Here is a 25,248-nt window from a genome sequence, read left to right as displayed (position 1 = left end):
AGGTGATAAACAAACTGCAGACAGCTTACCCTTACAGACTGATCATCATCGCTGGGACCTTTGACCAGATGAGCCTCAAGTATAGGGACTTTAGTACAAGAAAGGCAAACATATTGGACCTAGTATACATGAACATCTCTGATGCTTTTCAGGCGGAGCCCCAACCCCACCTCAGAAACTCAGGCTACATCTCTGTTATTCTAATCCCAGCATACAGACCACTAGCGAGATTCTCCAGACCAATCCTGAAGCAGGTTACATCCTGGCCAGCGGGGAACATCCACACACTTCAAGGCTGATTTGAGCTCACTGACTGGCACATGCTCAAGGAAGCAGCAACCATTGGTGACAGCATAAATAAGGAGGGGTATTAGACAACAGTGACCAGCTACATTAGTAAGTGAACTGATGATGTCACTGTGCCCAAGTCCACCATTACTCACTCTAATGAGAAGCTATGGATGACTGCAGAGGTGTGTGTGCTGGTCAGGAACTGAGACGCAACGTTCAGAGTGGGCAAGCAGAGCCAAGCTGTCTCAGGCCATCAGGGAGGCTAAACATGGCAGGCCTACCACATTCACTTCCTGGACAGCGAGGACATGTGACACATGTGGAAGGGTATCCAAGATATCATTAACCACAAGACTACTCCATCTGCATGTGCTGGTGATGGCCCCCTCCCAGACAAACTGACCAACTTCTATGAATGGTTTGAGATGAAGAACCATGTGGCAGTGGAGAAGATCACCCCTCCTCTAAACAATCTGGTGCTGTGTCTTACGGTGGCTGATGTTGAGAGAGAACTAGGAAAAGTCAATCCAAGGAAAGCTGCTGGACCAGATAACATTACCGCCAGAGTGATCAGGGGTTGTGCTGCTCAGCTAGCAGGTCATCTATGACATCCTTAACATCTCCCTGAGTAGCGGTATGGTCCCTATGTGCTTCACAGCCACCACCATTATCCCTGTGCCAAAGAGGTTGTCTGTGCCCACACTCATGTCCATTGTCACAAAATGCTTTGAGAGGCTCAACATGGGGCACATCAAGCACCTGCTTCCCCCCTCACTGGACCTCCTGCAGTTTGCATATAGATCCAACCACTCCATGGATTATACTATCACCCCAGCCCTTCATCTAGTCCTCACCCACCTGGAAAGTAAAGACTCATATGATCGAATGCAGTTTATTGACTTCGGTCATCATCATACCTCAGGACCTGATAAGGAAGTTGAACCTGCTGGGAGTAAATACCCTCCTCTTCAATTGGATTCTCATCTTCCTGACGGGGAGACCTCAGGCAGTCTGGGTCGGAAACAGCACTTCCAAGACCATCACAATGAGCACAGTGCCCCCCCAGGGCTACGTGCGTAGTTCATGGCCATTCACTCTACTGACCCATGATTGGGCAGAGAAACACAGCTCGAACCACATCATGAAGTTCACTGATGACATGACACTAGTGGTCCTTATCAGTAAGAATGAGCAGGCAGCAAACAGAGACGAAATGCAGACACTAACAAACTGGTGCTCAGCAAACAAGTTGCATCTGAACGTTAAAAAAATAAGAGATGATTGTCGACTTCAGGAGGGCCCAGGGGACCAAGTTCCGCTGACCATTGACTGCTCCACCGTTGAAGTCAACAAGGTTATCAAGTTCCTCAGTTTGCATCTGGTAGAAAATCTCACCTGGTTCCTCAACACCAGTTCCATAGCCAAGAAAACCCATCAGCACCTCTACTTCTTGTGAAAGCTGAGGCAAGTTCATCTCCCACCCTCTTTCCTCCCCCTCATTGGGCCTGTCCCCTCCCCGCCCATTCTCCACCCATCATCTCCTGCTTTTGCCCCCCCACCTTTTTGTTTGGACACTTGCCGACATTTTCTCATATTTTGATGAAGGGCTCAAGCCGAAAACATTGGTTATGTATCATTAACTTTGCTACATAAAAGACACTGTTTGACCTGCTTAGCTTCTCCAGCATGGTGTTTTTACTTCAACCAGTGTCTACAAATTTACTTCAAAGTTACATACTTATCTACCAAAAAAAACAGAACCAAAAAGTATTTGGATTAATAAATAACCTTTTAATTGTCTTTGTCACAAAGTAAATTAGATGCAAATGAACCATTTTGTGTCACTGAATCTTGCAATGCCTGTTGCAAGAGATCAACAATCCATGTTTTTCAGCCCATGACACAATATTTACCACAACAAATTTGTGCAAAAACACACGCATACACACAATACTTATTAAATAAGTCAGTTGCCTCAAGATTCCACATATTAAGATAGGGCTGCACTCAACTGTTTTTCATTGCTAACCAGTTCTCCTCTCTTAACTGTGAACAAACTCAAACTCTACATGCAGAACAATTCAAATTGGAACTGAACTGCAGCTATGGTCCCTGATGCGAGTATTTCTGACCCCTGAACCCCATGGTGAACAGCAACAAATATCAAATGATAACAAAAAATGTAGAAAAATGAATGTGTGATTTGAAAACAGAGAAAAGGTTTCATTTCGGACAGTTAAATTACAAAAAAATATATACATCTTTGCATCATAAATTCTGTCTTAGTACCAGGGGTGACAACATATAGTTTATTTGAGTGAACCATCATTTAGGAACAACCAGCAATAAAAATAACCTCAACATTACTCTTCTGACAGGCTCTGACTTGATATTTATTCGAACTGCACTGGAATAACCCTTGTCAGGGGTTTTCATTGCTTTGGTATGATAAAGATGCTTAACTACCTAGCAATATTAAATTGTAATCTTTTGGATTATGATCAGTGAAACTGGCTTGAATTGCGAACTACGTTGCTGGAATGTTATGTTTCACATAAAGAACATTTAACAATCCATGAAAAAAAAATTTCTCTCTCAATCCTGACAATCTGTGAGCCTTCCTCATATCAGCACTTCGCATATAATCTCACTCTTTCAAATGCTAGAGTAGATTTGGTGAGGAAACCATAACTGTCTGCCACATTTAAAAAATAGGATTTAGATTCCTTTTAAAATCTTTGATAAAAGAGGAAGACAACATGGACAACCGATGGGCAAAATCTCCCTTAACAGCTTTGGGGATCAGAACGAGACCACAACAGCAGCTTGCTGAATCTTTTTCACTGAAAATAAACCCCAAATATTGCATCTTCCCTTGAATGATTAACAATGAAATAAGGAATTTCATACTGGAGAAAAGCACATTTCAGCGAGCAGCAGTCTTTGGAAACTTAATCCTTACAGGAATTTGTGTTCTTCAGTGAAGATGTCAGAATTTTCAAATGGGAAAAAAAATACACCTTGACAGAATTTGAGTTGCCACCCAAAACTTCTTGTTCGCTCCAAGGATCCAGGTACTTTGCTGACATTTACACAAGTAACAAGGAAGAAAATGGATACAACCAGACATATTCAACAGCCTGGAATTACAAGTGACAAGTTGTCTCAACAGTCAACTGATTGCAAAGTGCATGGATCCACAATGATGCTGGCCTGTCATTTCTGGGCACAGATACATTGAAAAACTGGTCCATAGCTGGTTTCCCAACACTATTTTTCATGCTGTTGGTCACTTGGTTACATGTTGATCAACACCAAAAATAAAACTCACCAATCAATGCTTACCACAGTCCAACAAAAAGAAAATCCTGCATACGATGCAAATCTGAAATAAATTCAGACAAGGATTGTAGTTAATCTGCCAGGGAGCAGTTCTCCTGCCCGATCCACTGACTGAGCACGCGGATTTTATTTCAGCCATATTAAGCATAACATGACCAGAACAAAGTAGCACACTCTTAAAACATTATAATGAAGTCAAAATGACAACTTTATGAACATTGAAAATAAAAAGCTAAAGACTGGAATAATCAATATAAATTATCCAAACAGAAACAGCAAAAAAAAACTGTGGGTGCTGGAATTTTGAGCAAACAAATAATTGGTGAATAAACTCAGCAGGGCAGACAGTACGCATGGGTCAATCATTTTACACACGCATACTGTGTATATGAGTAAAGAAGTGGGGCGATGGGCTCAGACTTGATAGGACAGAAGGTGGAGAAACACGTTGAGGGAGATGTCACGAGAAAGAGGGGATGAAGGGGAGTGTTGGGAGTTAGAGAGTGAGGGAAAAAAAAAATCACAGTCAGTAAAGAAGGAATATAAACAGTGGACCAAATGAGGTGGGGCAGTCATTGAAAAATGGAAGAAAGCTCTCAGGTGAGACCTTTCAGATAAGGACTGCTTTTTTGTCCTGGAGGGAGGTAAGGGGAAGATATCAGAGCAAGTTTTGTAATGATGTTACATTAGGAAGTTCCTGAAGGGGTGGAAATATGGGTGAGAAGAGCTATTGCAGGACGCATGAAATCTGTTGAGGGAAACATTTCACTGTAGACAGATATCACTCAAACTGACATTAATTCTGCTTGCATCCTAATCCCTGCTGTACCACCCCCAAAAGATTCATATGTGGCCTCATTGTACCACCAGACATTTTGCTCATTTTCTGTTATCGGTTTCTACAGAAGAACCACCAATACCCAGTTCTACATCACCAGCTCTCTGGATTCTCCTTCTGTCCCAAAATTGCCAAACTGCCTGTCCAACAAGCAGCAGAAATTCCCGTATGATGGAAAGGCTGATTGAGTCCTTGAGCCAACTTGTTACACTCACCCTACATCGGCTCATTTGCAGCTCAAAGCATGAGACACGCAATGCTTTCACCCAGACTTGGTGGATTAAAGTCACAGCCAGGTCTCCTTTTTTATATCCACTCTCCACAATTTGGAGAACTTGAAGTTTACTGTCCAAGTCTGCACTGGTCCTTCTCTATTTTGCGTATCTGCTGATGTTTCATGAATTGAGTACCTTGAACCAGAGGGTGTTGCCCTGAACTAAGTTGTCACCCATTCAGGCAAGGGAATAAATTCAATTTTTAATTTAAAAAAACTTTAGACATACAGCCCATAAGTGTGGGCCACCAATTTACACCCAATTAACCTACAACTCCCAGTGCATTTCAAACAGTGGAAGGAAAGCAGAGACCCCAGTAAAATCCCACAGATACGGGGAGAACATACAAACTCCTCACAGACAGCGTGGGATTTGAACCTTGGTCCCGATCGCTGGTGTTGTAAAAGTGTTGTGCTAACCTCTACACCAACCAATCAGAAGCTGACTGATCCTTTGAGTTCATAATTTCTTTTGCATAAATGATTCCTAAAAAAGCAATTTAACCTGATTTGGATATTTTATTTCTCATCTTTAAATTTTTCCTTTCCTTCTTCCCTCTTGATTTCAGTAACTTCCATCACTCCTGAAGCTTTGAGAGATTTTCCCTCCTCCACTTCTGAATTCAGTTGCTTCAGTTCTGGTTGATGTACTCTCAGCCATCAGGACATAATTTGAGCCATTAACCTCCAAGATGCTCCTTGTTATTTACCACTTTAACCGAGTTGCTGAAAAAAAAAATTGGATCTGTCTTAACTGAAAGGAAAAAAGATGAAGCAGCATCACAGAGGAGGAGTGAATGCCAAAATGACTTTAGGCTTCACAGAATAAAATGTGCCTTTCAGCCCAACAAGTCCATGGCAGTGGCCATTCTCCTCCCATTTACTCACATCTAAATCCTTTGGCATTTTGCTTTATTTCCCCCTTCTCTTGCCTCCCATTTCATCCATCTATACAACTTGGTCAACCACTCCTGTATTCCATGGGTTGGCATGTTCTTGAAAGGACTTCTGGAGATTAGAGATTAACCAACAGTTATAAAACAAATGGGGAGAAAGGTACTAGAATTGGAAGCATACAGTTCTTGAGGAATTTGCGAACTGGATGGGCAATTCAGAATACATAATGCAAAGGAAACGACCAGATTTGCAAGGGTCATTCTGGAAAATAGCACTGAAGCAGTACACGTGGCAAAGAATTTCAAGTCATGCACTGCGCCTTCATTAGTTCACTTTAATACTATGTGTAAAAATGTACTTTAAGCCCTACATTAATTATCACTGCTTAAATAACAAATTAGCAAACAAACTACATTATGTCCTACCATATTTCAAACATCAAGTGCTAACAAAATTAAAAGTAGGGATTTCAAATATTGAACTTTAATTAATTAACCAGCAAGAATCATTAATTATGAATGCGACAACACAGCTTTTGATGACATTTGTCAGTAATGTTGATAAATAAACTGAAGTTCGCTGTAAAGAAAGTAAACATTGCATGAGAATTAGTTTCCTTTTTCACAGTGAACAATATAATATACTGCCCTCTATTGGATATACCAGTAATATTTAATTTTCAGCTTTGACATATGCAGGAACCACAAAAATCTACAAGTTGGATTTTTGTGCATTTCTATGTCTGGCAGCTTCTGTAAATATTAGCTTCAATTGTATTCAAATTTGTCAATCTTTTAGAGCTACAAAATAAAAATTCATGCCATTTTGGCATTCATAAATGGATCCTGCGTAGAAAGCATTTCAGTTGACAAAAGCAAATTCCAAAGCAGACAAGTCAAGAATTAAAAATACATTCCCCACATCTGGATTTCAACATTTACTCAAAACCCTTGAACCATGGAGCTTCATCTAGTGGAATGTGACAAAGTGTTATAAACCTTGACAATGATGGGGATGTGAAGACTTAATATTCTCATCCAAAATATCACAGCCTTTAAGGAAGAAACAAGTTGACACACAGTCAGCCTATCATTCATGAACCAACAACTCTCCTCATTCCCATTTCTTCGTCAATTGTTTTTGTGAAATCCTATGAACTTTGAATGTGGCCCGTAAACTATCTTGTGGTACTGCTTAATTTTGATTTTCAGCTTTCCAAATTTGTTGTTTGCAAACTTCAAAGGGTTGTCTTCCTGCAGTAGTCCATGCATTGCCAATTGTGTCATGGGCATGACTTCTTAAAGATTCTGAGTATTTCTCCCATGCAGATGTTATCTTGGCAGTGGATCAGCCGAAGGTCAAGAATAACACTTAATTGGTATTAAAGCATTTACTGCATGTCAACTGCACATTAAGATGTATCAGAACCTCTTGGGTTTGGGCAAATTCAAATGACATTATGGACACAAGAACAAAGTTTTAATCACACTTCAAATATAATCACTGACCTATAATATCAACTTTCTCAATCTATTTCACAAACTGCCTGTGGGAAGTTTATTCTTTGTCCAACCATTCAACTGTAACCAAAACAAAATCCATTGCAGGCCACTGATGTGTGTTGCACATTCTTAATGTGTGATATTTGGATTTTATCCTTTGAAGGGGAAGAACATCAAAAATAATTATTTTTAATTGATTTTTTCTGGTTCATTTCCAAGAAACCATACACCCAGCAAATCTATTTAATCTCAATGAGTCGTATTTCGTCACCAACTTATAGGAAAGATATAAACAAAATAGAGAGAGTACAGAGAAGGTTCACGAGAATGTTGACAGGATTTCAAGGTTTGAGTTACAGGGAAAGGTTGTGCAGACTAGGGCTTTTTTCTCTGGAGCATAGAAGATTGAGGGGGGACTTGATAGAGGTGTTTAAGATTTTAAAAGGGACAGACAGAGTAAATGTGGATAGGCTTTTTCAATTAAGAGTGGGGGAGATTCAAACTAGAGGGCATGGTTTAAGATTGAAGGGGGAAAATTATAAGGGGAACGTGAGGGGAAATTTCTTTACGCAAAGGGTGGTAGGGATGTGGAATGAGCTTCCAGCAGACGTAGTTGAGGCGGGATCATTGGTTACATTTAAGGATAGACTGGATAGTTACATGGAGAGGAGAGGACTGGAGGGGTATGAACCGGGTGCTGGTCAGTGGGACTAGGAGGGTGGGAATTTGTTACGGCATGGACTAGTAGGGCCGAACTGGTCTGTTCTGTGCTGTAAGTGGTTATATGGTTGTATGGTATTTCTAAAAAGTCAAACAAAAGAATCATTAAATTTTTAACGAACTATGACAGCGTAACTCATTCAAGTTCTTTCTCATTTTTCACGTTACCTTAAATTAAAGCTCATAGCACCAGTTCTAACATGACCGATTTTTTTCATGTAATATACTGATACAGATATTCTACCCCTGATAAAAGGAGAAGGTTAAATATCTGAAAAATCATTTTATCAAAAGTTACGTGTAAACAATAACACAGATGATCAAATACTCCAGGAACGCTATTTCCTCTACCATCGTGTTCAGAGAAAGGAAAACAAGCTTCTCTTGCTCCTGCTTATAAAGGTGTGTTCAGAACTTTTCATGGCAATGCACTGAAATAAACAAAACCAGTCAACGTTTACAGTAAGTTGATAACATTCTGTGCTAATATGCCTGCTGGAGTCCAAATAATGTCAGTTTCATGGTCTTAAAATTTCTCTTGAGATTAAGCATCTTAATTATTATGTTGTTCCATGTTTCACTTTTTATACTCCTCACGAAAGCATTTGGACAAACTAAGTTTTGAAAAGCAAAAAGTGCACGACTCCCAAACACCTCCCTGCCCTCTCCACCCACTTCCTGTGGGAGAGAACAAATTTGGGTGAACAGCCAGCATTGCTGATCCAGAAAAAAAAAGGTAAACTTGGAACTTCTCATATCAATAAAATAAATGCTAAATGTCCATGGAAAACAATGGACCAAACACTGAAGCACATGTGTTCCTTCTCTGGCATTTAAATTTAGCCCCAAACAGAATAAGCAAGTGCACCACACAAACTACAAAGATTGTTTGACATGTTGCATGCACTGACGACACATTTTAAGATTCTGGTCTCACTGTTGGGGAGGAATGGTTGCCTCGAAGTCGGTTTGAAACACAGTCATTAAAACAAATTAAAGCTTGCTCTTTCAATTGGACAATGATTTGCACCTCAAATGAAATCCTAAATTTGGACAGAAAACAAGGAAACATGATTTGAATACAATTTATTAACTGAAATCAAGTCTGGAAACTGTACATTTTAAGAAACCCATTTAATACACAATGATGGGGGCATTTCTGATAGCATCCTCCTTGGTAATAAATGTTGTTTGAAAGATTAGTTTTCAACAATCCCTGTCAAACTGCTGAGAATAAGATCATGAAGTAATGGCTAAACTGTTCTCTTTTATGTTTAGCTGACAACAAGCTATTGCATTGCAGATTAAGAAGCAAGTTGAAGGACCCATAGTTACACCCTTGGGGCTAACGACTCTTGAAGACAAGACTTTAAGCCATTTTTATGACTATCGCCACTCCCTGATTGCTTCAATTGCAATACTCATACGTACGTTTGCACCTTCCAGTCCTTTGCAATGAGGCTTGATGCAGGCACATGAGAAGTAGACTCCAGCTCCGTTATCGATGAAGGGCCTCTCGAAAAAAGGCGACTGAATCACCAGCTACCACTACTGTTTTACCTATTCAGCATGCTCATCAGTCACGTGCTGGATTGCGCCAAAGTTCGGGTGTTGGGTTCAGGCATTTCTGAAGCGACCCTAGCATTTGCTTTCCGTACAAAATATGCTTTTGATTATTTTACTCCAGGATCTACAACACTTCTTTTGAAAAACCATTCTGATTCATCGACATAATTCAAAGTCTGCATGCCTCTGACCAACACAGATTGAAAGGAAAGGGTTCAATATCCATACTGATTACGGACTTCTAGTTGTAACTGCTGCCAACTCGGGCAGATACAATTTCTGAGGGACAAACTAAGAAAAGGCAATGAGCAATTTAGTCTATCATTTTCCTTCAAAAGCAGCAAAATGGAATGACAGAAATAGTTCCGGTATAGATACCCATAGGAAAAAAATTGCATCAAAACAAGACTAAAATTTCACAGGAAATGGGGAAGCAGAGGGCATAAAGACATGTTACACATGAGGCCATAGATGCTGTAATCTGAATCATAAAGTTAAATGACAAATGTCATTGAGTACGTGCTCCAAAAACATCCATTCAATGAAGTGTTAAGGATAGTTGCATGTAAAAATAGAAAATGCATGCAAATCTTTATTTGGCCATAATGCCAAGAGGAAGTTTTGTAGGAACAAACTTTTACCCCGGTTTAATCCACACTGCACAGTTTAAGACCAAAATTACAAGTAACATAACAAGATGTCACACAAATATTATTTTCTTTGGGAAATATTAACTGAGCATTCTCAAATGAATGAACTGAAACCCTCTTAAAAGGAGTCTGCAGCTGCAGAGATCAACTGGTTTGTTGCACAGAAATTGAACGCTCTGAAATTCGCATTGTGTCTCAACATTCTGGCAGTGCACAAGTATTTAATAGTTCACATATGGATAAGTGTGCTTGTATAATTATAATATCCCATCTGCTTACTTCAGTGAGCAAGAAGAATCATCTGACAGCCATCATGCATGCAAATTAAGCAGCAGCTTTTTAAATGAATACAATTGATCCAGACAGGAAAGCATTGGCTGCACCACATGACAGTAAAAGTACAAGTCTTTGAAGGGGTTAGGAAGCGCCATTCCTGCTTTATGTGACTTGTGATGGAGATTTCAACTCACTGGCTTCTCTGACAACAAAGTAGCACATAGCTGAGCAATCCACACATATTAATTCCAAGTGTTCACAATTGATGAACGATTGCTTTCAATGCAGTAACTTTACTGAAGAGGCGTAACACCTGCAAAAGCTGGAGTGGCATTTTTAAATGTCTGAAGAACATTACTGTTGTTAGTATGCACGTGCTGCATTTCAATTTTCAACTCATTTCAGGCAGCTGCAAGTCGCCTGGAAAGAATGACAAAACTATGAGGTTTGACAATACTCTACTCTATTTGGTCAGTATCTAACACCTCCTCCAGAACTTTACATTAATAATTGCTCCAGCTGACAGAAATGCTCAAGTGATGCCGCTACAAATGAGCCTACAATTCCAATACTGTTCCTCGGTGAAGTAGCCACTGATCCCATTTATTCCATTGCTCTGAAGTATCCCCCGAGCTTAGTACACATCAAACCTAGTCTCAATGATGAGAGAAAAAAAATCAATGAAAGGAGTTGCCAGCCAATGCCAAGTGGCAGTTGCTGATTAGTACAGTGATAGTTTATCATATAATCATGAAGTCCAAAAGAATACCCAGGCGAGATCCCTTGAGATGTGTTAATCATGGCACATAATTGCCAAACAGTGATAATCTCCATCAGAACAGAAGATGCTGCAGAACACTTAGCAGATCGTAGGTGAGTGAGGCAGAGTACATGTTTCAGGTGGACAACCTTTCAACAGAAAGCAAGCCATTGACCTGAAGCAAGTTACAATCTAGCACCATCTGTATGGAGTTTATCCATTCTCCCCGTGACCTTGTGGGTTTCCTCTGGGTGCTCCAGTTTTCTCCCACCCTCCGAAATGGGGTTTGTAGGTTAATTGGTGTATTTGGACTGTACAGGCTTGTGGGCCAGAAGGACCTGTTATTCTGCTGTATCTTTATAATTAAAAAAATTAAACTTCAATTAACTCAGTTTCTTTCTCCACATTTGCTTCCTGACCTCCATTTTATAGGATCTTGTGCCTTCATTTTCAATATCCAGCAACTGACTTTTCTTTTGCTTTTAAAAAAATCTCCGTGCACCTCAATACCATCATCAAATGTAATTTCGATCATCTATCCCCCATCTGCAGCATCCTAGTCATCACCAACAATGCACCTGGACCAATACGAAACGTGATTGAACAGATGAGAAACTCTCTGCTTCCACTGACTTATTGATAACCTCCAAAACCTACCGGTCCCACCATGTTGGTATGCCCTTTTGCACGTCGAGTGGATGGAGCTGCCACACTCAAGAAGCTTGACAGCACTCTGAAAATGGTGTGGTCTATTATTCAGCATATTTGATGCCCTTTGTTAAATTTAGATTTTAAATTTGATGCCCTTTTGGCCCACGCCCCCCAATTGTCCTACACCACAGTACATTTTTGAACAGTGGAAGAAACCAAAGTACCCGGAGGAAACCCATATGGACATGGGGAGAATGGACAAACACCTGACGGACCACTCAGGATTCGAATACCGGTCCTGGGTGCTGTAACAGCTTTGAACTAAACACTGTGCTGACCATTGTTTTCTGTAGATCAAGCACCATTGAAACACATCATTCAGCAGCATTGTTCATCCTTTAGTACAAAGACTGTGGTTTTCATCCTTTTTCTTTCCACTCACCACTTTAAGTATTCCCTATGCCATAGGTGCTCTGTGATTAGTAAAGGATTGCTTTAAGTGGTATGTGGGTGGAAAGAAAAAGTTTGAAAACCACTGTTTTAATCGTACCTCATTGGCTCATTATGTGCACGGTTTCAGAACTCCAAAGGAAATGGCATTCGGAATACTTCAAGTGGTATGTGAATGGAAAGAAAAAGGTTGAGAACCACTGGATCAAGATCTGTGATCACTTTAATAAGGACGATGAATGGCAATTAGGGATGAGTAACAAATGCTGGCCTTGCCAATAATGGGCACATCCCAACAATCAATTCAATAACAACATGCCGAGTGACTTGAGAAAATCAGGAGGAAAAGTCATATGAAGATTTGCAGAATATTTACATCCTGGGCACCACAAGAATTTTTTTAATTTTATTTTAGTTTAGTTTATTTATTTATATAGCACATTTAAAAAATACTCGTGTTGACCAAAGTGCTGTACAGATCAAAAAGATATCACAACTAGTCAACTATTTAAAGTATAGAACAAAACGAAGAGGTTAGAATACAAGATAACAATCAGGTGCACGAGGAGGACTCAAAACGCTAGAGAATAAAAGTCCATCTTCAATTTGGATATAAAAGAATTGATGGAAGGGGCTGATTTAATAGAAGGAGGAATGTTGTTCCACAGTTTGGGGGCTTCAATAGCGAAGGTGTGATCTCCTCTGAGTTTACGATTTGAGCGCGAAGTTAGCCGACCCAAAAGGGTCTTGAAGAGGAATAAGGCGTTAGGAGATCCATGATATAAGAGGGGGCTCACCCTTTATGGGCTTTATGAATAAACAGAAGAACTTTAAAATCAACTCTCAGCTGTACTGGCAGCCAATGCAGGGATCCCTCTTCTTGGCACCTGTCAGGAGCCTGGCTGCAGCATTCTGAATCAGTTGCAGACAGGATAATGAAGACTGACTAATTCCAGTATGTAGAGAGTTAGAATAATCTAAATGGGAGAATACAAGGCCATAAGGGCATGGATAACTTCCTCAAGATCTTTAACTGAAAGGAATAATTTGATTTTGGCAAAGGTGCAAAGCTAGAAAAAGCTCGCTTTTACTACTGCATTAACTTGTTTGTTGAACTTGAAGGTGGAATCAAATATCACACCAAGGGATTTGACATGAGGTTTAATGAAGGTGGATAAGTTACCAAGACTATTGGAGATAATTTTGGTAGAATTAGGGGGAACAAATAGAATAACCTCAAATTTGCCCTCATTTAGCTATAAGAAGTTTTGTGCCATCCTACACTTTACATCCTTCTCGACAGTTAGTGAGGCTGTCTGTCTTTGATTGGTCGTTAGGTTTCAAGGAAAGAGCGAGCTGAGTATTATCGGCATAGCAGTGGAAAGAGATGCGTACTTTTGAATATGACCAAGGGGAAACAGGTATAAAGAAGAGAGAATGGGGCCAAGGATAGGCCCTTGTGGGGCCTGCAGGAAAGGGTAGGGAGGAAGATGAAAATTTCCTTATATTAACTGTTAAAGTCCTATCATTAAGATAGGATTTAAACTAGTTTAAGGCTGTGCCATTGACACCGGCCCCAGACTGGAGACAGTCTATGAAAATAGTGTGATCCGCAGTATCGAATGCTGCATAAATGTCCAGAAGAATTCGAATGGCAGAGCCACCTGATCAGCAGAAAGGAGCAGGCCATTATACACTTTTAGCAAGGCCAACTTTGTGTTATGGTGGGCCTTATACCAGACTGAAATCTTTCCGATATGTTGTTTTGATGTAGGTAGGGCAACAATTAGCTAAGAAAAATCGTTTCAAGTACCTTTGACAGGAATTGAAGTTTAGAAACAGGTCTGTAATTTTTGGGTGTGGTGGGATCCAAGTTGTTTTTTTTCCCTTGAGGGGCTGGACCACAGCACACTTGAAACAAATTGAAACAGTATCAGTGCCCAGGGAACTGTTAATAATAGAGGATGCTAGGACTTGATATGTCGAAAACATCCTTCAGGAGGGATCATGTAGAGGGGGCAGTTGTAGGTTTCATGGAGGACACAATCTTTCTAAGGGTGGGTAGTGTGATGGAGCTGAAACAATCCAGGTTAGATGAACAGAGCTGTGGTACATTTAGGTTGCGGGTTGTGGGGAAGGGGGGGGGGGGTGGTGGGGGAGGTGAGTGATGTTTTCTCCCCCAATGCTCTCAAATTTGTTGATGAAGAATTTTAAAAATTGATAAGAAATGCATCACATTTGGTATTGGGTGCAGGACCAATGATTGAATTGATGGTACTGAACAAGACCCTGGGATTATGGGAGTTGATGGAAATCAGGTTAGCAAAATATTTTATTCTTTCGACTTTTACTGCTTCCTGGTCTATATGCAAGTTGTTTTTCAAAACTCAAAATTTTATCCCACTTCCACTTTCGTTCAGCTATCATGCAGTCCCTCCTCAGGTGGGATCATTCAGTCAAGGCAGTCTTAAGCTTAGGCATTTTCACTTTAAGTGGGGCTACAGTGTTCAGAATAGAAGTTCTTCAGTGTTGAGGTGGGGAGGAGATGCCTCAATAGTGGAAGTATTTGGAGCCGCTATAAGGGCCTCAAAGAATTTATTAGCAGTCCATAAGTTAATGTAACAGGAGTAGCCTATAGGAAGACCCAGATTTGTTAGTGGAGCAAGGCAGGGATAGGTCAAAAGAAACAGCTCTGATGGTCTGACACACAAGTATCAATTAAAACCGGGTTGCTAATTGATAAATCAGAAGAAAGTACTAGGTCGAGAGTAATGGCCTAGCTTATGAGCAGACCCAGTTGAAAACAGTTCTAAGTTAAAAGACTCAACTAAATGCATAAAGTCACTGATGAGGGGCTTAGTCGTACACACACGTATATTAAAATAATTAAGAACCCGAACTCAATCAAAGTTGGGTATAGTGTTTGAAAGGAAGTCTGCGAACTGAGTGATAAAATCTTTATGTATTTTTGCTGAGCGATATACAAGAACAATTAAAAAGAGGTTGACCAGGCCCACTTTAATAAGTTGGATTTCAAAGGTGGAAAGATAATCAGAATTCAATAAGCAACACTTGAAATGCTTTTTCAACACAACACTAAATCCCCACCATGACAAGGTGTAACAAAAAAGTCACAGTTCTGTGAACAAACTGCATGCAATGGAGCAATCTCGCCAGTGCTCAACCAGGTTTCTATCACTAGGAGGATAGTGAAAAAGTCATTGAGGACAAAAGTCTTGTTTGATAAGGATCTGGCATTGATCAGAGCCATTTTAGTTGGGATGATATTATGATCCAACGATGGTACCAATTTTAAAGAACGGAGATTTTGGGAAACTACTCCACCGTGCTTCACTATGGCCTGGTGAGGAGGTGATTTGGCGTCAGTGTTTGTGGCTGGGTTTATCAGTCGGTACACCTAGTCTCAAGGGAGTGTTGAGGGATGAAGCAGCGAAATCGGCCGTGTCCACCATTGTCATGCAGGAAAATATAGACCAGTGCAGAATGGAAGTGGTTAAAATTCCTTGACTTAACTGAGATTCCTGCATATTTACTCATCTCCTAGCTTGTCTCCAACATTGAAGGACAGAGTAATGTGGTCATGGCTGGTTAGATTCAGTCTTCTTGGGCGGTGACCAGTCGAACAGACCAGGCCTATTCTCGTCAGGCAGCGAGCGGCTGGGTAGACCACTTCTTAGTCCTGCTGGACAGCGCGGACTGGCTGATTGGATCCTACCCCAACTCCATCAGGCGTTAGAAGGCTGGTTCAACAGGACCTGACCCCAAAAGACCTCGAAAGATTGGACCAGTCGAATCCAATCACTTCAGGCAGCAAAAGGTCAGGCCAGATGGATCAGACTCCATCAGGGCCCGAAAAGATGGGCCAAGTGAGCGCAACCACAGACAGCATGGAGAAAGCCAGATTCAACCGGGGGGCTGAGATATTTTAATCCTATTTGCACCTTATCATTCATGTCAAGAATAAAAAGAACTGTGCTGTTGAGGGAAGTAAACAGAAGAAATTGTTTTGGATTAAAGTAAACCAGATAAAGCAAACAACAGTTCTCCAATTGCAATTTTCCCAAATCCACATGATAGGCAATAGATTAAGAGGTCACTCAGTGACAAACCCATGTGCAGAAATCTTGGAGGCAACGGTTGGAACTCTCTGTTTACTAGCAGGTTGCTAATTGATGTCTATGGCTCATTTCCAATAACTAACAATTTTTTTGTCAAAATTTGGCACAATTTCTCTGCAGCATGTAACAAGGATGCCTCTAACAACCATTTGAAGAGCTGCCTTGACTGGGATCTGCCTGCATTACTTTTTTGCAGAGGTTTTCAGCTGGAGAATGGTGTCATCAACTGTGACTCCATTAAACTTGCAGGAAGTAATTTTTTTTTTAAAAACTCGTAAACAATGTCAAATAGCTCAGTGGTTAGAGCACTCGTCTTGCAAACCAAGGACCAGGAGTTCATTTCTGTGAGGGCCGCTGGACAAAGTGGTGACTCTCTGTCTTCCTTACGGTAGATCAAGTTGAAGAATGGCAGGCATGTTACATGCTAAATGTCGTATTATGTGACAATAATGGAACCTTTTCCAAATGTACTTCTTATTACAATTATTTAAATTACCTGGATATCCAAAAATAAAATAGCCTTCCTATTTATGCACATCAATGGATTGTTACCAGCTTCTTAAATGACTAAATGTCAATTAAAGCTTTGAAGCATTCTCGGGAACTTATCATAGTAAAAACACTCCCCTTACTTGAGTTGATGGTGTCAAATGCTGGTTTCGCAGAAGAACAAAACAAAGCCACCTTAATGGTTGGATGATGGCATCAACAGCTGCTATTCCAACAACATGAGCAGCTAGACAGGGTCCACAAAACAGAAGGAGAAGGGCTGCTCTCAGAAGAATGATGGAAATGTTTGACTGCCTTGCTGACAAGACAGCCTTACACATCTACCAATACAAGACAGCCTTACACATCTACCAATACAATTACAAATTAGCCAACTAGCCAATCCAAATAGGCACCCTCAAGCCTGTAAAGATTTTAAAGAGTGATTCACTGAACATTTCCCAAATTCTATCAGAACAAGAAAGCCATCACCATAATGGATCCCAAGACGGCAGGCATTTAAGCAACTTGTTAACTGTTTCTGTCAGCACAGCAGCTCCAAATATGCATCGTAAAGATTAAGGATTATAGGAATGCCATATGTTTACTTCCAAAACCCCTCAGCATGATCTAATGACAGAAAATGACAAAGAACTGAGTATAGATTAAAATGAATGGAAATCCACTATCTGGCCACCTAAACATCTGAAAGTAACACTCTACCAATTCCTCAAAGCAATAATGTGTACAGCTGTGAGGTGTTTCTCCCTGTGAACATCCAGTGTGAGGAAAGATTGCTGACAGCATGCTCAATTCCTTCTGATCCAAAAGGCTGGAGTTTTGCTGCACAATGAATGATGAATCATTAAAATTAAGTCACATGCAAAGAAAATATGGGTGGATTTGTGGAGTGAGAAGCCACATTATGCATTATGTAACCAACAACCGAAAGTATGGTGTGTGTACTTCTTGAAAAAACAGTTTTCTTGACTGATGCCATTTAAAGAGATTCCCTGCGGGAAGTAATACAAGAAGTTTCATTATTCGGCTTCAAGTTGAAGCATCCAATTGACGACTGAAGTACATCTGCTTCGATTTGTGGAATTCCTATGTCCCATTTTCCACTCAGCTCTGCCCTCCCTCCCTGTCTCAACCTCCGTCCGGCTCCCTGAGGATTCTCGACCATCATCGTCGATTTGGAAAATCTGCCTTAAAATATTCATCAGTTGCCCAATTCAGCGAGTGCATTCACAATCCGGCTTTTATTTCTGCAAGTGACATTTCTCCCTGCGAAAACTGGATACTCCGATGTTCACCGTTATCAGAAGCACTGATGTTTTCAGAACAAGCTTCAGTGATTCTGGGAGGGGAGTTGACATCATTCCTGTCGAATTCCAGCCCGCTCGCATATTCATTCTGCAACAGAGCCCAGAATAAACCGGGTCGCACAAAACCCCAGCGACTGCGCGGTGGGCTTGCAAGCCTGGTGGGAATGTGTGCACAGTGGCACGGCCGCAGGAACCGCTGGGTCCGGGGGCAACGTGGATCAGGGCAGGGAGTCGCAGAGGATTCCCGGACCCACCTTGAGGGAAGCCCAAAGCAAAGCTCCGGGATCCAGAAAAACACAGCGTCACCAACTCTCACTGAATAGATCCCCAGCCTTGAAGAGGACAAGCCAGCGTCCAATTTCCAGGAAAGGTTTATTTCAAACACATATTTCTGAATGTTGGGAATCCAAGCCACAAATCTTCCCGTCAATCCAGCCCATTCCAAGCTGTCATTTTCGAATTCGGTGCCGACGGATGCAGTTGCCGAGTAATCTTACCTTCCATGCCAGCAGCTCACGCCGTCACTCCATCACACTCGCAAGTTGGCTGCCGAAAGAAATGAGGAGAGTGCGAAGCAACATCCCGGCCCTGCATCTGTCCTTTCGCTGAGACCATTCTATTCTATTCCAGCCGGCTGGTGGGAGCCAGAAAGTCGCTCGGAATTCGAGCAGACCCTCTGTGGCAGGGTTCGAGTTCAACTCGGTGGCCAGATGCCGAACGTGACCGTCGCGGCTGCTGGATGCCTGGTGTCACCCTCGCCAGGGTGTCCCTCCAACTCCTCCGACCGCGCACAGACCCTGCAGCGCAGGGCACGGGGCACTCGCACGGCCGCCGCTTTCGCGGCTGCCCCAGGAGATCCCGCCGCCGCAGGGAAACGGGACGGAGGCTCCTCTCAATCCTTCACAAACCGAGACAGTCAAGAAGAGCGGCCACGACGGCCCATCAGAATGGTTCAGCACACATTTTGAAAGAGAGTCGGAGTTCTCCAATGCTCGGCTTTCAGTTTGCCTTCCAATGCCTGAAGATTGATCTTTTGGTGAAGGTGAATGACTTCCGACTTCAGCGGCAGGAGGACAGAAGGCGAGGTTTAGCTCCCTCCCTCCCACTCGGGTTGTCTGGATTCCACCAAACTGCACATCCGAAGGAAGCAGCGGAGGGAGAAAACGAGCCAAGCATCGAAAAAGTGAAAGTTACTGCCACCCCTTCAATAAAGGGACCATTACCTGGCCACGGGATCATTTAGGATGCCCAAACTTGGCTGAACTGATAACTTGGCTCAAAATTATGAGTTCAAATGTCACAACCGTGCTCCTCGGTCTGGAGAAAAGCAACGTTGAGAGTCACACAAGCAACAGAGTTTCTACTGTTCAAGTGATTGCTTGGAATAATTGGAAGATTGAAAACAGGAGTGGGTCATTAAGGCCCTTGAGGCTGTTCCACCATGGAGGTCAGGGCAGCTCTGTCTGTGGGCCAATTCCAAGGACCATTTCTTGGAATAATACTCCTTCAAACACAGAAATAAAATGAACAAGTGACCTGGCATCCGTTACGTGCTTGGGAGGTGGTTAAATCTTAACATACTTGGAATGCAGAAATATTTTCTAAACATTTGCTCAATACTATTCTCTGACCTTGTCACTTTTCCGATTCACACGTGTAACCATGCCGTGATGGAGAATTTCCATCTCACCTCATTGAAATCTACTTTTCTTGGATTTAGAACTTGAATACAGTTTTGTATTTCTTTTCCAACACTCCAATGAGCTTTGTCATATAATGATCATTATTAGATCAATGTTTGTGCACAGTTCAACTGTTAAATGTGGCTCATTACACCTTACTAATATTTAATATTCTGTCTGGTTATTGCTTCTAAAATGTGTTATTGCAGGAATCTATTCTTAAACATTCTTTCAGACAGGAGCTCATCTGCTTATCCCAAGGCTCCCCTTTAAAATTAACACTTTTTTTCTCTGTATTTTTGCACATAATGACTTCAACCCACAGCAGCCAGAGTCCTCAATCCTTGTCAATCCAGAAAATTTCTACTCATTGCAAACAGGTGTCACCAACTTCATCAAGACCTGTGTGGACGAGTGTGTGCCCATGTGAAAATACTAGGTGTTCCCCAACCAGAAGCACTGGATGAATCAAAGAATCTGCAACTTGATGAGGGTGAGAACAAGGGCGTTAGAGGCTTGGGTTCAAGTTCTTGACAAGTCGCCCAGGTGCAACCTGCAGAAAGCCATCTCTGAAGCAAAGTGGCAATTCCGGAGGAAGCTAGAGAAAGGGACAGATACACACCAGCTATGACAGGGAGTCCAGGCCATGACAGCCTACAAAGCAAGGGCAAACACTAGAGATGGCTGTGAAGCTTCATTACCCAAAGAGCTGAACACCTTCTATGCCCGATTTGAGAAGAAGGACCAAACAGTGCCTAGTAGAATCCCTGAAAAGTCTGAGTACCCTACATCGACTAGCTGGAGTGTTCACAGACATTATCAACCTCTCATTGCTGCAGTCAGAGGTTCCCACCTGCTTCAAAAGGGCATCAATCATCCCGGTGCCTAAGAAGAGTAGCGTGGGCTGTCTCAACGACTACTGCCCAGCAGCACAAACCTCGACTGTGAGGAAATGCTTGAAGAGGCTGATCGCAACCAGAATTAACATGTACCCAAGCAAAGATCTCGACCTGCTGCAATTCACCCATCCTCACAATCGCTCCACACCAATCACTATATCGCTTGCTCTCCACTCAACTGTGGATCATCTCGAAAACAGCAATTCGTACAAATGGCTGCCCTTCATCGACTACAGCTCAGCCTTCAATACCATTATTGCCTTAGTGCTGGTCAAGAAGCTACAAACTCTAGGCCTCTGTACCCCACTCTGCAATTGGATCCTTGACTTTCTCATCGGAAGGCCACAGTCAATATGAATTGGAAACAACATCTCCTCCTCACTGATTATCAACACAGGCACACCCCAAGGATGCCCACTACTCTACTCGTTATCCACCCATGAATGTGTGGCCAGGAACAACCCCAATGCCATCTACAAGTTTGCTGATAACACTATAGTGGTCAGCAGAATCACAAACGGTAATGAGGATGCATACAGGAGGGAGATAGATTAGATCATTGAATGATGTAATGACAACAACCTTGCGTTCAACATCAGCAAAAGCAAGAGATGATTGTTGACTTCAGGAGAAAGTCAGGGGATCATGACTCAGTCCTCATTGAGGGCTCAGTAGCGGAGAGAGTCAAGAACTTCAAATTCCTGGGTGTCCACATCTCAGAGGATCTGTCCAAGCTTCTCCATGTTGACACAATCACAAAGAAGGCTCTCTCGCAGCTATACTTTGTGAGGTGTCACAGAAGAGTCTCGTAAACTTCTACAGGTTTACAGTGGAGAGCATTCTGGCTGGTTGCATCACTGCCTGGTATGGAGGCTCCAACTTGCAGGACAAGAATAAACTCCAGAGGGTTGTTAACTCAGCTTGCAACATCACAGGCACCAGACTTCACTTTATCAAGGACATCTACATGAGACGGTGTCATAAAAAAAAGCCTCCATCCTCAAAGACCATTATTACCCAGGCCATTCCATCCTCACTCTGCTACCATCGGGTAAAAGGTACAGGAGCCGAAAGATGAGCGCTCAAGGGCACAAGGACTGCCATCAGATTCCTGAATAATCAATGAACCAAAGACACAGTCTGAATTTTTGTTCACTGATATCGTTTTTTTTATAAAGTAATGTCGTAACATAGTTATAATATGAATGTTTGCACCATGATGCTGCCACAAAACACCAAATTTCATGACTTGTTCATGATAATCAATTCTAATTCTGATCTTACCTCGAGACATTTCTAAATATGGAGAGATTTCATCCATAGTTATTAATACCCAATTACCCTGCACAATTTACCTTTTCTGCAGCTTTATGACTTGGTAGATTTCATTCTCAGACTTCAATGTTTTCCAGCCACGTGCCACCAATGACAACTATGTCATGCCTTCTAAGTTGAAAGTTGAGTCTGCAAGTCATTCAAGTAGTGCTTTTATGTTTTGAATAAATAATTGTAATTGAGCAGATATCTCTCTGCTGTTTAGGCAAACATTTCTTCCTTTCCTTTCTAAGCTTTACATCCCTTTTCCCTATATCTACAACAGCACAACTTCCAACAATTTTCCCGCTTCTTCCTTTTTAGAACCAACAATACTACTTCCTCCTCTCACCCCTGTCTCACATTCTCCCCTGCACCTTGCTTGTTCATCTGGAGCCCATCCCCAGGTCAGTGTCCCTTTATTTAGTGTCCAATGAAATGAACAGGCTCCTTCTGACACCGTTCCTTCAGCCTCCAAACCTGCTCATTGGAATGCCATCTTCTATTCTGTTGAGGTATTAGCCCATTGATTTTATCCTTCGAGGTCTTCGTTCATTTAGCTTCCCAGCAGGGCCTCTCCAAGCAGAAGAGTTTGACCTCATTAGTGCATTGTTGATCCCGACATGAAATGGGATCCTTGATTAATTTCTGCTTTAAAAACCCTTTCAAGATGATTCATGGTTTCAGCACCTGGTGTGCAAAATACCATGCAAGACTTGCTTTGTTTAACCCCCCACCCCCACCCCAACCATAAATTGTTCTACAATGACAGCATGATCCTTCCCCTCCCACTTTTCCCTTCAGGTAGACTCTTGACATACTTGATCTTTATGCTCACAGATATCCAACACATGGAGCCAATCTTCATTCCATGTTCTGATGTCAGAAGTCCAGGGCACCCCATTCAACTATTTGTTTTCGTTCCTTGATTTTCAGCCAAAGCAACCACAATATATTTGTTAGGATCGTCCTGCTGCTCACAAACTCACTTAGCCTGTACTACCAATACAATCTGTTTTCATACAATTGTCCAATCATGTATAGTTTACTTTATACACTGTGCAATGTTCTCTGAAAATGAACTTACACAAATAAACAGGCAAAACACTGAATCATATAATTTCTCAGTGCAGAGAAGGATGTGTTCTCAATATGATGACTAACATTAATCTTTTAATGCCATCACTATTCCAATATTGGAAGTTATCTGTGGTTATACTTTGCTTTTCACAAACTAGTTGTCACATACTCATCGCATCAAAAAACAATTTCAGAAATAATCTACTGGCTGCATGACACAGTGAGACCATTCTGATGAAGTATCCCATGGACAACAAAGGATGATGCTTCAATACATTAATGTGGGGGAATTGTTCACTGGGGTTAAGAAGCCATCCAATGTACTATCACTGAATAACTGTACAAAACAACACATTGGGGAACTTCATCAGGATGAGGAATTGTCAAATGTTCCAAAATGTGGTGTGAATCTTTGTGAGAAAACTGTCAAAAACATCAAGAAATTGGCCAATGGTTAATATCCTTGGAATTATACAAAGATATGACTCAACCCATCAAGCGAACCAGAGCAGGTAAAATCCTCAACAGACCCAGGAGTGACAAAGGATGACTTACAGATGGAGCAAGGTGAGGGAGCAGAAGGGAGACAGAGGTAGGAGAATGTTAGGTAGAATGGACTAAGGGGCAAAAGAAAAGTGAGCCAGATGGATCCAGGAAGGTAGAGAAAGGAGAGTTAAGGTGGAGAAAGCTGTTTGTTACATCTTTCTCTCCATGTAAAATGGTAAATGTAAAGGTTCCAAAATTGTCACATAATATACATTTAGAATGTAACACATGAAATTCTTTAAGTTTTGTCTACTGTAAGGTGAACAGAGAGACACCACCTTGTCCAGTGCCCCTCTCATAAATCTGCAGCACCTAGTGTAATTGGGCAGTCTCCCCTCCAAGATCTGACCAATCCTGAGCATGCTTAGCTTCCGAGATCAGACAATCTCAAGCGTATTCAGGCTATTAGGTGCTGTCGTATGCTGCCTGACCCATTGAGTTCTGCTAACAATTAGTTTCTTAAACTGAATAACTGCCCTAGTTTCCATTTGCAGGAAACACCACGCCTTGACATGCAAGTGTTGACCAACCATGCAGACCTAGTACATTGGAATCATAATAGGTGAAGGGATGTTATTCTGACACAAGATCTGTGACCAGTAGTGCTCCATAAGGATCAGTACTGGGACCATTTCATTCAAATATGGATGAAAATGTAGGTGAGCTGAAGAGCAAGTTTGCAGCCGGCACAAACATTGGTGGAGAAAAGTGAGGAAGGTTCCACTGAACAATGAAGATTTTGCCTCGAACATTTTTGGGTGAGTTATGGATTTTGGGCTGCTGATCATGAAAATCACCTTAGGTATTTCCTATTGCGTCCCATTTGTTAGATACAAGCTATTTTTGTAATTTTTGTCACTCGTATGTTGTCCACAAAGCAAGCTGTTTTGGTCAGTCAAAGCATGCAATCAGTCCAGGAACTCTGCAAATGATGCCTTCGGCCTGGGCATACTTGGTAGGATAGATGCAGACAGGCCAGAAAAGCAGCTCACATAAATAGATGCTGTGCATTACATTGATATAGATTCATGCACAAGTTCTTAACAATAGCATTTATTGTCTTCAGGAAGATTTATTATAGTAGAAATGCTTTGCCAGTGTCGCAACAGCCGTGATACATTCAGTTACATTTGTGGCAAGCATATGCAGGAGGCTCAAAGCACCAAAATGCATCCAGCTGACAACGTGCTTCAAGCAGACAAAACCATGAAGTGCAACATATTATTGAAAATTCATTTTCTGCATCCGCACTTGAACGTCTTCACTGCTGATCTTGGTAAAGTCAGTGACGAATATGGTGAAAGGATTCACCTAGACATTGTGACCATGGAAAAGTGCTATCAAGGCAAATGAAATCCATCAATGCTGACCAGGTATTGATGGACACTGATACAAGAGGCATTAGATGCTAAGTACAAACGAAAATCAGTGACAAAACATTTTTGGTCAGTTGAACTAACACAATCAGATTTGTTGTATCACACAAGAAGTTAGAGAAACATTAAATTAGCATTTATTGAATTAGTCATTATGCAGTTAAACATGCTAAATTCA

The 25,248-nt window shown here is 41.6% G+C and overlaps 1 protein-coding gene and 1 long non-coding RNA gene across 3 annotated transcripts in view; both read right to left on the bottom strand.

The window, feature by feature from the left end:
* The window catches only part of dmd (dystrophin), a 1,604,005-nt gene that overhangs the window by 1,521,120 nt on the left and 57,637 nt on the right, over positions 1–25,248 (bottom strand). Inside the window, exon 1 of one of the 2 annotated variants that reach the window (XM_069890120.1) lies at positions 18,671–19,187. The exons of the other annotated variant lie outside the window; for it this stretch is intronic. Coding sequence (XP_069746221.1) covers positions 18,671–18,677 — 7 coding nt within the window. The 5' untranslated portion in view covers positions 18,678–19,187. Of the gene's footprint in view, positions 1–18,670; positions 19,188–25,248 lie in introns of those variants that run through there. 2 annotated transcript variants of the gene reach the window in all.
* LOC138738933 (uncharacterized) lies at positions 5,245–7,281 on the bottom strand. Its single transcript, XR_011341877.1, has 3 exons — positions 7,151–7,281; positions 5,634–5,753; positions 5,245–5,471 (listed from the first exon to the last, which is right to left on the bottom strand). It is a non-coding gene; the product is annotated as an uncharacterized lncRNA (long non-coding RNA).

This window comes from Narcine bancroftii, chromosome 7, assembly GCF_036971445.1.
Source record: "Narcine bancroftii isolate sNarBan1 chromosome 7, sNarBan1.hap1, whole genome shotgun sequence".
NCBI lineage: Eukaryota > Metazoa > Chordata > Chondrichthyes > Torpediniformes > Narcinidae > Narcine > Narcine bancroftii.
The sequence above is the reverse complement of the archived record's forward strand: the minus strand, read 5'-3'. Positions and strand labels throughout refer to the sequence as shown.